The 14,158-nt window shown below is 42.4% G+C and overlaps 1 protein-coding gene across 1 annotated transcript in view; it reads right to left on the bottom strand.

Moving 5' to 3' along the window:
• The window catches only part of ptprt (protein tyrosine phosphatase receptor type T), a 470,972-nt gene that overhangs the window by 126,021 nt on the left and 330,793 nt on the right, over positions 1 to 14,158 (bottom strand). Inside the window, exon 20 of the mRNA XM_053315616.1 lies at positions 4,235 to 4,267. Within this exon, the coding sequence (XP_053171591.1) occupies positions 4,235 to 4,267 (33 nt within the window). The remainder of the gene's footprint in view (positions 1 to 4,234; positions 4,268 to 14,158) is intronic.

Genomic DNA, 14,158 nt, shown 5'->3' with positions numbered 1-14,158 from the left:
CCCTTTCTCTCTCTATCCCTCTCTCTCTTTCCCCCTCTCTCTCTCTCTCTCTCTCACACACACACACACACACACACACACACACACACACACACACACACACACACACACACTTTAGACCACTTGGCCTTGTAAGAGCCTGCCATGTGCAATGGATCCAGCCTGAGTCCATTCCCTGGGCTGACATCAGTTACTAATCGCCTCAATTCTCCTGTCATAGACCGAGCCCCTGAGGGTGCAGTATATTGTCTGAAAAGAGGACGTGTCCTTTTACTGTCACAGTGTGGAGGTTCATTGTTTATTTCCTGACTTTAAGACTGGCTCAAGTGGACAGGAGAGGGTAATTTGAAATCTTTGGGTGGAGCGTGTCCTATCATTTCCAAATGAATCAACTGTCACTGAGGTGCAGTGTATTCTCACAACTCCTTTCTACTCCTTTCTGGTCACAAAAACACTCAAAAATCAACTAAACTTGGGGTTTGACTATGAATAGATAAAACAAATGTCAACTGAGCATTACACTTTCAAAATAAAAGACTTTTAAGAAAGAATTGAAGGTTAATGTGAGCCCATGAACCATTATTGCCATATCCTTAAACACACTAACTCAGTTTCAAACAACTGTCAGTTTATAGCTGCCTAATTAATTTTGAGATGGGGAGGATGTAGCTTAGCATTAAACTTTCAAAATAAAAGACTTTTGGGAAACTCTTAAACACACTGATTCAATTTCAAACAACTGTAAGTTTATATCTACCTTTCATCTGTAATTCATTTTGAGATGGGGAGGATGTAGCCCCCTTTTATTTGTGACATTGTGCTCTATTCAGGGAACTTTATGATTATTAAGACTGTCAGGATCAAATTATCACCTTCAAATACATATTTCATCAGAATAAACATTTTAACATCTTTTAACCCTCCTGTTGTCCTCGAGTCAAGGAAGGGAAGGAGGGAGAAGGGAGGGAGGGAGGGAGGAGGGAAGGAAGGAGGGGAGGAAGAAGGAAGGAAGGGAGGAAGGAAGGAAGGAAGGAAATGAGGAAAGGAAAGGAAAGAAGGAAGGGAGGGAAGGAGGGAGAGAGGAAGGAAGAAGGAAGGAAAGGAGGAAGGAGGGGAAAAAAGGTAGGAAAGGAGGAAAGGAAAGAAGGAAGGGAGGGAAGGAGGGAGGGAGGAAGAAAGAAGGAAGAAGCAAGGAGGGAAGGGGGGAGGAAGGAGGAGAGGAAGAAGGAAGGGAGGGACGGAGGGAGGGAGGAAGGAAGGAAGGAAGGAAAGAAGGTACGAAAGGAGGAAGGAAGAATGGAAGGAAGGAAGGGAGGGAAGGAGGAAAGGAAAGAAGGAATGGAGGGAAGGAAAGAAGGACAGACGGAAGGAAGGAAGGGAGGAAAGAAGGAACAGTCGAACCAGACGGGGTCAATTTGACCCAGGAGGACGACGTGAAGGTTAAAATGACAAAATCCAACATTTGAGTGCAATTTTTTTTTTCTGTGACACTTAAAAAAAATTGAACTTGTGAAATTTAACTACAAACATACTATAAGCGTTTAAAAACAGAGGTGTGTGTGAGGTGTGTGTGAGGTGTGTGTGAGGTGTGTGTGTAGCTTTAAATTCAGGATGGAGGTTTAATTAGAGACAAATTGACTCCAGAGCGATCGCTACCATGACAGGCGCAGAGTGGATTGTCTTTGAGCCCAGAACAGTGTGGGTGGAGATATTTGTGAAGCGTCGCATCTCATTCGGTGAGATATCATCACCACATATCTCCCTCTTAATCTCCCTCCCTCTGCTTTATTTGTCGAAGCCAAACACATCATCATTTTCTAACCTACAAAGTTGCACTAATTATTTAACATGTTTTTTCTAATATCGGAGGCGGCTGGCTGCCTGGCTGGCTGCTGACTGGCTCAGGCTCAGTTTCTCACTTCGGAAAAAAAAAGGGATTGTTTGCCTTACGGTGAGATGTAATCAATTATGCCAACTTGCTCCTACTAAAAAAGAAGAAGAAGAAGAAGAAGAAAAAAGAGCAGGAACTGAAACACTAAGTTTCTGATTTTCCATTTCAAATTGGAAAGTGACTGCAGGTGCAAGTAACATACAACACATGTAACTACTGACAATGCATTAAAAGCAAAGGACTGGGACAGTGGGACAGTAGTCGTTATATTAGACAGACGGCTGAAACATATCTCAACGTAGACGAGTTACATTCCGATGTGATGATGTCATGATAGCTGTTTTTAAACGTGCACTCATTACAAACAATAAAGACATTATAAGTCAGTGAGGAATAATGATATCAATGCAGAGAGGAAAGAAAAGGAGGGAAGGAAGGAAGGAAGGAAGGAGGGAAGGAACGAAGGAAGGGCGGAAAGAAGGAGGGAGTGAGGAAGAAAGGAAGGAAAGGAGGGAGGAAGGAAGGAGGGAAGGAAGGAAGGAAAGAAAGAGGGAGGTAGGAAGGAAGGAAGGAAAGGAGGAAGGAAGGAAGGAAAGAGGAGGAAAGGAGGGAGGAAGGAAGGAAGGGAGGAAGAAAAGGAGGAAGGGAAGAAGGAAGGAACGAAGGAAGGAAGGAAGGAAAGAAGAAGGGAAGTAGGAAGGAAGGAAGGAAAGAAGGAGGGAAGTAGGAAGGAAGGAAGTAAGGAAGGGAGGAAGAAAAGGAGGGAGGAAGAAGGAAGGAAGGAAGGAAGGTAGGAAAGAAGGAGGGAAGTAGGAAGGAAGGAAGTAAGGAAGGGAGGAAGAAAAGGAGGGAGGAAGGAAGGAAGGAAGTAAGGAAGGAAGTGAGGAATAATGATATCAATGCAGAGATGACTCTTGGAGAGGATTCACCAAAAGCATCTATTAGTTCATTTAATAGATTTAATGAAATCAGAGATGAAGCCATTTTAAAAGTCTCATTTACACTTAAATACTGTTTAATTGCATTTAACCCTCCTGTCGTCCTCCGGGGTCAAATTGACCCCGTCTCTTTTCACTGTTCCTTCTTTCCTTCCTTCCTTCCTCTTTCTTTAATTTTTCTTTTGTTCATCCCCTCCTTCCCCTCTTTCTTTGCTCCCTCACTTCTTTCCTCACTTCCTTCCTTCTCTCCTTCCTTCCTTCCTCTTCTCCTCCTTCCTTCCTTATTCCTTCCGTCCTTCTTTCCTCCCTTCCTTCCTTCGTTCGTTCGTTCCTCTTTTCCTCCTTCCTTCCTTCCTTCCTTCCTTCCTTCCCTCGTTCAATCCTGCCTTCATCCTTCCTTCCTTCCTTCCTCTTTTACTCCCTCCCTCCCTCCCGCCATCCTTCCTTCCTTCCTCCCTCCCTCTTTTCCTTCCTTCCCTTGTTCAATCCTCCCTTCCATCCTTTCTTCCCTCCTTCTTCCCTCCTTCCTTCAATCCTCCCTTCCATACTTCCTTCCTTCCTCCCTCCCTTCCATGCTTCCTTCCGTCCTTCTTTCCTCCCTTCATTCATTCCTTCCTTCCTTCCTCTTTTCCTCCCTCATTCCTCCCTCCTATCCTTCCTTCCTCCCTTCCTCCCTTGACCTGAGGACAACAGGAGGGTTAAACAAAGAATAAACACTAATGATGTGATGCAGGCAAGAAGACAAGTTAATAAATGAGGACTTCTATAATGACTTGCATTGGATGCTTAAAGAAATAGAAAAATACCTGAATTTCAACCACTTTGTGACACAGAAACAGCTGTTAAAGTTTCATATGGATTCTCAGGTAGCATTAAAATGAAACGTGTGCCACAAAGATTCAAATATTAGGTATTTCCAAGTTTCACACTCTTAAAGAAAAAGGATGTGTTGCTCCCCAAATATCTTTTAGTGTTGCTTAAGGTTAACACATTCGGTGGCTCATCTCTACAATTTGAAGATTTGTAACCACGGTAATTACCATGCGCATGCTGTCACCTCATTATTACTGTTATAAAAGTTAAGGAAAAGATGTATCCTGAAAAATGAATAATTTTATTATAAAATTAGGTAGCCTATCTGCTCTTTGAGAAGTTTCTTCCCACGCAATAAAAAAAGTGAGAATGAGAAAAAACAAACTTTGGTACTTAGCTTAAATTGGGAGTCTGCTAAAATGTAACAAGAGTGGATAGTCTTTCTATTGGAGGTAATTATTCATCTTTAAATATATAAAATCAGATTGAAATAGGAAGAACACATCCGTTTTCTAGGTGTGAGATGGGAGGTGAGAGTTAAAGGTGAGGAGCTGAGTGGATGCGTTGATGTCTAGAAATAAACATACAATACCCCACGCTCAGAGTTCTCCATGTGTGAATCTCTCTATCGGAGCAAGGGCAAGGCAGGTACAGGACGGGACAGGAAGGGGTGGAGCCAAAGACAAGAAACAGGATAGAGAGAGACATAAAAGGGCGTGAGACTCGAGTCAGAGAGGCCATGATGAGAAACCTGACACATCTGGATTTATTCTTCTTTCTTTTTCACTTTGTCTTTTTACACTGAACATATCAAGGAAAAAAAATAATGCTGCAGCATTCCTGGTTAACCCTTCTGTTGTCCTCAAGTTAAGGAAGGAAAGGAGGGAGGAAGGAAGGATGGAAAGGAGGGAGGGAGGGAGGAAGGAAGGAAGGAAAGGAGGGAGGGAGGAAGGAAGGAGGGAAGGAAGAAAAGGAGGGAGGAAGGAAGAAGGAAGGAAAGGAGGGAGGAAATGAGGGAGGGAGGAAGGAAGGAAGGAAAGGAATGAAGGAAGGAAGGGAGGAAAGGAGGGAAGAAGGAAGGAAAGGAGGAAGAAAGGGAGGAAGGGAGGAAGGAAGGAAGGAAAGAAGAAAAGGAGGAGGAAGGAAGGAAGGAAAGAAGAAAAGGAGGGAAGAAGGAAGGAAAGGAGGAAGAAAAGGAGGGAGGAAGGAACAAAGGAAGGGAGGAAAGAAGGAGGGAGGGAGGAAGGAAAGAAGGAGAGAGGGAGGAAGGAAGGAAGGAATGAAGGAGGGAGGGAGGTAGGAAGGAAGGAAGAAAAGGAGGTAGTAAGGAAGGAAGGAAAGGAGGAAGGAAGGAAGGAAGGAAGGAGGGAAGGAGGGAAGGAGGGAGGAAGGAAGGAAGGAACAGACAGGGTCAATTTGACCCGGGAGGACGACAGGAAGGTTAAATTGCTTCAGTTTAGTTCTCAGACAGGAAGAAGCCTCGTTGGTATAACATCCAGACACAGATCCAGAGTCACGGCTGTCTGATACTGACAATGAACCCAACGCTCAAACATCTGTACTCCTTTTCTCTCCCTCTTTTGGCACGGTTTTGACTTTCACAATCCCTTCTCTTTTTTTAGCTAATCCTTGAAGTGTTCACATAGCAATACACACAAATGTCTACTCCTAGAGAATAATAAACATGAATGAGTTAGAATAGGCAAAAAAAAGAAAGAAGAAACAGATTTAAGTAGATGTTGATGTGTTTAGGCAGCTATGAAAAGATCAGACCTGCCTCATATGGGGTTGAGAAGAACACGTTCTCTCTCTCTTGCTACATAAATCACCACAATGAGCCAATGTGTGGGACTTGTGTCGGTTATCAGCGAGGGGTGCCATAAGTGATGTATCGAGATCAAACAGGATTTACGACGGTGACAAGTTTCAAACATGGAGAGACTGTAACAGGTAGAAATCCCAGAGTTTCATCAGGAGGGGAGGGGGGGGGTTGTGAATAATTTGGACCCATGAACAATGAAGAAAGAAAAGCTGAGAGATGGAGGGGTTATTATTCAGTTGTAAACAGAAGCTCTGGTTGGAAACACAGGAAATCCATTTTATAGCCAAGTCTCTGAATTTTAAGACTTCCTGTCATCTCTGAAAAGTTACTGTGTCAGCTTGTCTTAAATTCAGTACAACAGACAAGCAAAATATGTTTATGGTAAAGTTTGGCCCCCTTCAATTAAATCCATTTTAAAAACAGTTTCCTGTGAAAAGGTGACACATTTACTTTCCCCTCCTATTCATTAACCCTCCTGTTGTCCTCAAGTCAAGGAAGGATGAGAGGGAGGAAGGAAGGATGGATGGAAAGGAGGAAGGAAGAAGGAAGGAGGGAGGGAGGAAGGAAGGATGGAAAGGAGGAAAGGAGGGAGGAGGAAGGAAATAAGGAGGGAGGGAGGAAGGAAGGAAGGAAAGAGGGAGGAAAGGAGGAAGGAAGGAACAAAGGAAGGGAGGAGGGAGGAAGGAAGGGAATGAGGGAGGAAAGAAGGAGGGAAGGAACGAAGGAAGGAAGGAATGAAGGAAGGAAGGAAGGAAGGAAAGAGGGAGGAAAGGAGGAAGGAAGGAACAAAGGAAGGGAGGAAGGGAGGGAGGAAGGAACGAAGGAACGAAGGAAGGGAGGAAAGAAGGAGGGAGGAAGGACAGAAGGAACAGTCAAAAACAGACGACAGGAAGGTTAAAGACACTAATTTACTATTTCAACATTTATTTAACTGATTTCCTGATTTCTCCTTTTTGAACAATGCTGATAAAAGTTGTCATTTTTTTTTAAAGGATAAACTCAAAAAAAGGAGAAAAGTGTTTAGAAAGATTAAAAGTGAATTGTTCTTGTGAGCTTTGCTGTAGTGAAGATGTGAGGAGTCAGAAGTAGAAGTAGAGTGAGTGATAAGCTGGGATGGTTCAGCCTGAGTGTAGAAAGTAATGGATGTATCATTCTGGCAGGCAGCATGTATTCGTGCAGAAAGCATGATCGGGTGTGTGTGTGTGTGTGTGTGTGTGTGTGTGTGTGTGTGTGTGTGTGTAGACTTGCATGTGTTGTTAAAACAAACTGAAATAAATCAAACTCAAAGAAACCAAAGAGTTATTTTTGCTACTTTATATCAACTGAGCACTTTTTTCTCTTACAATCAAAAGTGTCTGAATTAAACAACATACTCCCTTGTTCTAAAAACTCCAATTTGGCAACAATTGAATCATATTTCAGATTTAATTATCATGGATACAAGACGTCTGGTTATTGCAGAAAGCAGAAAGTTACATTTTTAGATAGATAAATAGGAGCTAGCTAGCACACACACAGTGTTACAGTATGTATGTTGTAACCTCTTCTGCAGAATAACACAAATCCAGACCTTAGTGTAACATTGGATGATAGTATACTAACAAACTGTCCAGATGTCAGTAACTTAGCAACACAAACCCAATCACTCATGTTACAACCATCAACAATTGTAAAGTCACTGTCTAGGTAAATATGATGAAATGACAATAAGAAACTTCTCTATAACATTAAAAGGCTTGTTTCCTGTTTAGTCTCTCTGGTGATACTCCCTACAATTACACCTTCATTTTTAACCCCTTCATCTACACCTTAACCTTTGTGTCGTCCTCCTGGGTCAAATTGACCCCGTCTGTTTTAACTGTTTCTTCCTTCCTTCCTTCCTTTCCTTCCTTCCCCCCTTCCTTCCTTTCCTTCCTTCTTCCTTCCTCCTTCCTTCTTCTCCCTTCCCTTCCTTCTTCCTCCGTTCTTTCCTTGTTCTTCCCTTCCTTCTTCCTCCGTTCCTTCCTTCTACCTCCCTTCCTTCCTTCTTACCCCCTTCCTCCCTTTCCTTCCTTCTTCCTCCCTTCCTTCTTCCTCTGTTCCTTCCTTCTTCCTCCCTTCCTTCCTTCCCTTCCTTCTTCCTCTGTTCCTTCCTTGTTCTTCCCTTCCTTCTTCCTCTGTTCCTTCCTTCTACCTCCCTTCCTTCCTTCTTCCTCCCTTCCTTCCTTCCTTCCTTTCCTTCCTTCTTCCTCCCTTCCTTCCTTGACTCGAAGACAACAGGAGGGTTAAACCAAGTTTTCTCACACTGGGTAGGACATTTCACTCTAAAATGTTTGATAAGAGGAGGACTCAGATGTTTTATAGGACGATATCTAAGCTCTGATAACACTGGGCCTCATACAATCTTTCACAAATGTTGAACTAAAAAGTGTGAACTATTATGAAAGGGTGTTGCTACCATGAACACTGAAGAGGCCAAAATACGAGATAAATATTTCTTTGTATGCGTTTGTCCGAGAGCAGCTTGTCTTTGCAACCATCTCTGTCCACAGATCCATCTGGAGCTCTCTCCCTCTCCCTCACTCTGAGTGTGTGTGTGTGCAGCTATCCATGGCTCTACTCCGTCACTCTGTCAATATTGGCTTCAAATGCACAGAAAGGAGTATCAGGAGTATCAGCAGGCCATCAGCATGAGAGCATTAACACACATTCAGATGACGATATGGTTCTGACTCTGACGTAGGAAACGATATCTGTACTGTGTCTATCTCATGCCAAAGATGACAAAACACAAGCTTTGTGACTTATGGACTTATGACTCTCACACACACACCCAAGTGAACATTATATATATGAAGATAGGCAGAGCTACAGAAGCCCCTCCCTCTTCCTCCTCAGCTCGGTCAAGCTCATATCTCCGAGAGCGGCTTCAGTAGCGTAGAGAAAGTAATGGCGCAGCAACAACCACCGCGTGCACGTGGTCGCGTGCACGTGGTCGCCGTTGCATGCACGTCAGCCTCCTCTGGGGGAGGGGCTTTGGAGGCAGGGCAGGAGTGCAGCGGAGAGGGAAGGGGAGGGATCTGAAAGTTGTACTTCTTCAAATGTGATGCTAAGTCCTCTCTCTCCTCAAAGTTACCAACTGCAGCTTTAATGCAAGCAAACAAAACAATTAGAGCTATTTAAACATACACTGTGTTTCTAAAGTGCGTCCAATGTTCACTTTCACACATTCGCTGCACCACTGAGTATACTGGTCAGTTCAGTGGGCCTGTGGGGAAGTGTGTGAATGCACATTTTGGGTTCATCCCTGTGTGTTTGCATGCAAATTTACTCCAATGTGTGAATGTGTGTGTCTCTATTCACATGGTTGACAGTGAGTCTGAGTGTGTGTGTGTGTGTGTGTGTGTGTGTGTGTGTGTGTGTGTGTGTGTGTGTGTGTGAGAGTGTGTGTGTGTGTGTGTGTGTGTGTATCGTTGTGTCTGTAGCATGCCTGCTGCTATTCAGATAACACCTCACTCTCCATCTGCGTGTCTCATTGTAGACATCATGATTCATCACATTTCTGCTTTACAACAGACTAATTGGTTCTCCTGGCTCCTCTCTGTCATGGACCGATGAAGTATGGACTCATTCTCACAAACAATGTCACTAACTCACTGCACCTTTTACTCATTTAATCTTTCTAACAACCTTTTAAACTGTTGAGTTTCACTGATGGAAATCAAGAAAGACTCCCTCAACTAAAATGATGATAGACAACTCCATCACCAACTCTAATGCATTCATTATTTTAGATTGGTGGTCTAAGTTCACATGGAAATAAACAAATTGACCCCGTCTATTTTGACTGTTCCTTCTTTCCTCTCTTCCTTTCCTCCCTTCCTTCCTCTCTCCTTTCCTTCCTTCCTTCAATCCTCCCTTCCATCCTTCTTCCCTTCCATCCTTCCTTCCTCCCTCCCTCCTTTCGTCCCTTCCTTCCTCTTTCCTTCCTTCCTTCCCTTCTTCCTCCATCCTTTCCTTCCTTCTTCCCTCCTTCCCTTCCTTCCTCTCTCCTTTCCTTCCTTGCTTCCTCCCTCCCTCCTTTCCTTCCTCCTTCTTTTCCATCCTTCCTTCTCCCCCCCTTCCTTCCTTCTTCCCTCCTTTCCTTCCTTCCTTCAATCCTCCCTTCCATCCTTCCTCCCTCCCTCCCTCCCTCCTTTCTTTCCTTCCTTCCCTCCTTCAATCCTGCCTTTCATCCTTCCTCCCTTCCTCCCTCCCTCTTTTCCTTCCTTCCTTCCTTCCCTCCTTCAATCCATGTAAATAAACACAGGGCTATTCCAATGTGGACTGGCTAGCAACCTCTCTTATAAGGAGTCCTTTGGGGAGAAGTGTAGTATTAGTAATTCATACATTTCTGCTCAAATGCATCTTTAACCTTCCTGTCGTCCTCCCGGGTCAAATTGACCCCGTCTGTTGACTGTTCCTTCTTTCCTCCCTTCACTCCCTCCTTCCTTCCTCCATCTCTCCTTTCCTTCCTTCCATACTCCCTTCCTTCTTCCCTCCTTTCCTTCCCTCCTCTCTTCCATGCTTCCTTCATTCCTTCCTTCCTTCCCTCCTCCCCCTCCTTTTCTTCCTTCCTTCCCTCCTTCAATCCTCCCTTCCATCCTTCCCTCCTTCCTCCCTCTTTTTCTTCCTTCCGTCCCTCCTTCAATCTTCCCTTCCTTCCTTCCTTCTTTCCTTCCTTCCTCCCTCCCTCTTTTCCTTCCTCCCTTCATTCCTTGACTCGAGGACAACAGGAGGGTTAAGGCCAGAATAATGTTAAAAGGTAGATGAGCCAGAAAGTCATTTCCATCAGTAGAAGCATTGTATTAGATTTATTCATTTTATGCTTATCTATTATCTATTGCTTATCTATCTTCATCCATTGTGTGCTTTTTATTTGAGCTGTTCATTTTGTTTTTATTTAAACTGCTGAAGCTGGTAGGTCCATCAGGATTGAGTCTGTTTTGTAAAAGGTTGACCTGAACATGCAGACAGTATGAAAAGCTGCAGATATAATAAAAGATGGCTGCAGGGTCAGAATTTTAAGAAAAGCTCGGATGAAAGGAATCAAGGTTGAAAAGTTTAAATGACAGTTATTTCCATCAATTTCAGAAGCTCCAGAGATGTCACCTTTTTCTCAAATACTTCATAGTTTGGTCATGGTCGCTACTTATTACACACACACACACACACACACACACACACACACACACACACAGACACAGACACAGACACACACACATAAATCAGCCCGTGTTTAGGGAGTTTAAAGAACATAAATTATTCATTCACCCTGCTCTCAACCTTTTGATAAAAAGTGCGTCTTCTGGCGCTGTTTCTGAGCCCTCGGGGCCACCTGGCTGTAGAAACATCGAATCCCCATTAAGACTTCAGCCATGTCCAGCTTTATTCACTTTTACACTGCAGCGCTACATTATCAGAAACATCTCCGAGCTTTCTGAGGAAAATACAGTCCGTGTGGAACATGTGTAACGCCGTGCTGAAAGATTAATCAGACAGTTGTTCGTGCTCACTTCCCGACAAACTTTCATCATGTAATTATTTATGGGCTCTGAAAGGTATGTAGAAAACTTTCTATTTAACAAACACTGTATTTTCTGCCACTCAGACAGCTTGATAATGTGTGTTGAATGAAATATACATCACTTTATAAAATGCTCTATGATATGGTAAACCTTCCTCTGACTGGATCTATGTGTCTGTTCTCCTTTTTATCAATTCTTTTTCTTTTCATTTTTCTTATCCTTTCTTTTTCCTGGTATCCCTACTTCTTTTTCTTTTCTTTTCATCTGCTCTTCCTCCATCTTTTTGTACACTTCATCGTCATCTAGCTAAAGCAGATTGGTTGCTTTCTCTTTTCCCTCTTCCTCCTTTCTGCAACCTTCTTTAAATTCCATCGCTCTGATATCACATCTGCATCTGCTTAGCTTTCCTTTTCTTACTCACTGTCATATTATCATATCTGCTCCATGACTGAATTAGACCCATGTGAGTCCTGTAAACCTGACCGATGGCCTGCATGGGTTAAACAGGACATCTGAGCAGCATCTCAATTGCTCTTTTCTTCTCTCTTTCTTTTCCTTCATTGATGTTCTTTCCCTCTCTTTCTCTCTCTCTTACATCCACTGCAGTGGTGTTTGACTCCAATTGGCCTTTTTTTATGTATATTATGACCTGTTAGCCTGGTTAGCATCTAATTAGCATAGATAGCATCTATGATTTTGACCCTCAGGTTAACCAGTGCTGCTTTGTGTTCATATTTCATATACTTCCTCCCCTCTTTTCCTTTTGCCTTCCCTTCAAGTATCTCCCCCTATATTCCCTACCTGCACCCTCTTCCAAAGTCTTTACCTTTCCCTTTCATGTTACTCCTGACATTTCCTTCTCCTCTGGCTCTGATAGATTTTTTTATCCTCCTGGTGTTCTGGATATCATCTGCTAGCCTGGGTTAGCCTCTGATTAGCATCGCCAACTGACCTTGTGCCCTCTCTGACTCCCCAAACTCTTTTACTCACTTGAAATGGATCCAACGTTGTATTCAGACTATATATAAAGGAATATGACAGTTTTCCTCCCTGCATGAAGTTTTATGTTTCCCTTGTCATGTAGAACTAGCTACACATTTGAATTTCAGCTGTCCTCCCAGTATGAGATGTTGTACTAACATATACTGTAGCAGTGGTGTCATACAGTATGTGAGCCCTCTGTGTGGGTGAATGCTGTTTGACTACCAAATCACTGTGTGTGCATATGTGCATCCATGTTTTTCTGTATATGTCATTGCAAAGCATGAACAATAGATTAACGTTAGCATATGCACCTTTTCCTCCCCTGCAGCTGCAGACATGCTCCACGTCATGCTGCCTCAGTGCACACCGCGTCTTGCATTTTCTCCTTGATTGAATAAAAGGTTCTGTTTCCTTGTAACATGCGTGCACGGATATCCTCTGAGAACTAGACACAGCGTTTCCAGACAGCACCAGTTCAAATGTAATTTGCTCACCAAGGGATTTTTTTTTCTCTTCCTGGCTTACTGTGTTTTTTTTTCCTGCCTGGTCCCTACTGGTTCATAGCACAGCCTTGACAATGAGATGCAGTCATAACAATAGCTTCTCTAGACTCAATTTCACAGACATCACATATACTATATATATATGGTATGAACATTTAGAGAGCAAACATTATTAATTGGCCCCGTGTGCCATGTGTTGACCATGGGGTCCACATACAGGGACCCAAGGACAAAAAAATAAAAAATCAGTAGGTGGAACTAGAGCTGGGCGATATGGACAGAATCAAATATCATGATATTTCTGACCAAATACCTCAATATTGATATTTGACAATACTGTAGGAATGACTATTGATCATCATCAGTCATCAGTAATGTGGCTATAATGACTAAGTGGATAAAGGCAGATAATATAAGAGTCTGTTAAGCTCAGAAAATCACACTTTTACTGTAATGCAGCCTTTAAAAGCCTTAAAAAGGAAAAGAGCAACACTTATTTCCTATCACGATATCGCGATATTCAAAATCTAAGCCGGTATCTATAAAATATCACAATATTAAAATTTGATACTGATTTATTGCCAAACCCATCTCTGAAAGACTTCAATCCAAACTAGCACTAGGTAGTTATTGAATATGACCAACATCTGAGCCCGACTCTAACCAGAGAGACACTCTACACATCAACATGCTCAGCCAAACGGCCCCGAGCATTTCAAACTAACGCTCTCACACTAAATCCATTTTAAACAATAACAAGCGGAAAGTGTCAGCGTGTCACTTTTTAGAATAATGACAAGGCTGATTTTCGGCGAGGGGGATTGAACCACTGTCAACATTTATACAATCCGTCTGGAAACAACCCAGCGATTCTTGAATCTGTAGAAACATTATTTATTTGGATGTTTGCTCGTAAAGAAGTCTCAGAATGTAATGCTTTGGGCAATCAGACCAATAAATCCTCATGCCTTACATTTCACCTCCCTGTGGCTCTAGTCTTACTTTTGAAGTGTGTATTGCCACAGTGGGTTTGTCTCACTACTTTCATTCTCATTATTTTTCTAATTCCTTTTGTCAATATATGCAGAAGCAACATGAACTACAGATTTGAAGCCATTTTTATATAGTAAGCATATTTTTTTTGTGCAGGGAGAAGCTGAGAAAAACTTTTTTTTTTTTAATGGCATAAAAAAACTAAAAAAAATGAAACAAATGGGAGTCCTATAGCAAAACAAAATGTAAAAGCAGTATGTGAGCGAGGAGGAGGAGAGGGATGGAAGGATGGGAGTGATATATATATATAGAGAGAGAAATAGAGAAAAAGCAAAAAAGGCAAGCAAGGCTGGTGATGGTGGCAAGCCAGTGTGCATGTTAACAAAGACACAGGAAGTTGTGTGTGTCTGCTAACTTTAAAACAAAAAAAAAAGAAGAAAGAAATACAATTCATCTGGGTTTTTTCTTTTTTTCTGGGCACCTCTATTATTATTATTATTTATTGTGTCTTCAAGGACGAGAGAGGATTAAGTAAATCACTAGATTCAACACCAGATTCTGACCTTTCATATTGCTTTAAGAAATAAAGAAAACTGACTGACTTATTGACTGACACTGAAACTAAATGGAGCATTTTAAATTTGATTCAATCTTCTTTTCTTTTTTTT

Source organism: Scomber japonicus, chromosome 3 (genome assembly GCF_027409825.1).
Source record: "Scomber japonicus isolate fScoJap1 chromosome 3, fScoJap1.pri, whole genome shotgun sequence".
NCBI classification, from domain to species: Eukaryota; Metazoa; Chordata; class Actinopteri; order Scombriformes; family Scombridae; genus Scomber; species Scomber japonicus.
Note: the sequence above shows the minus strand (reverse complement) of the source record. Positions and strands in the feature narration are given on the sequence as shown.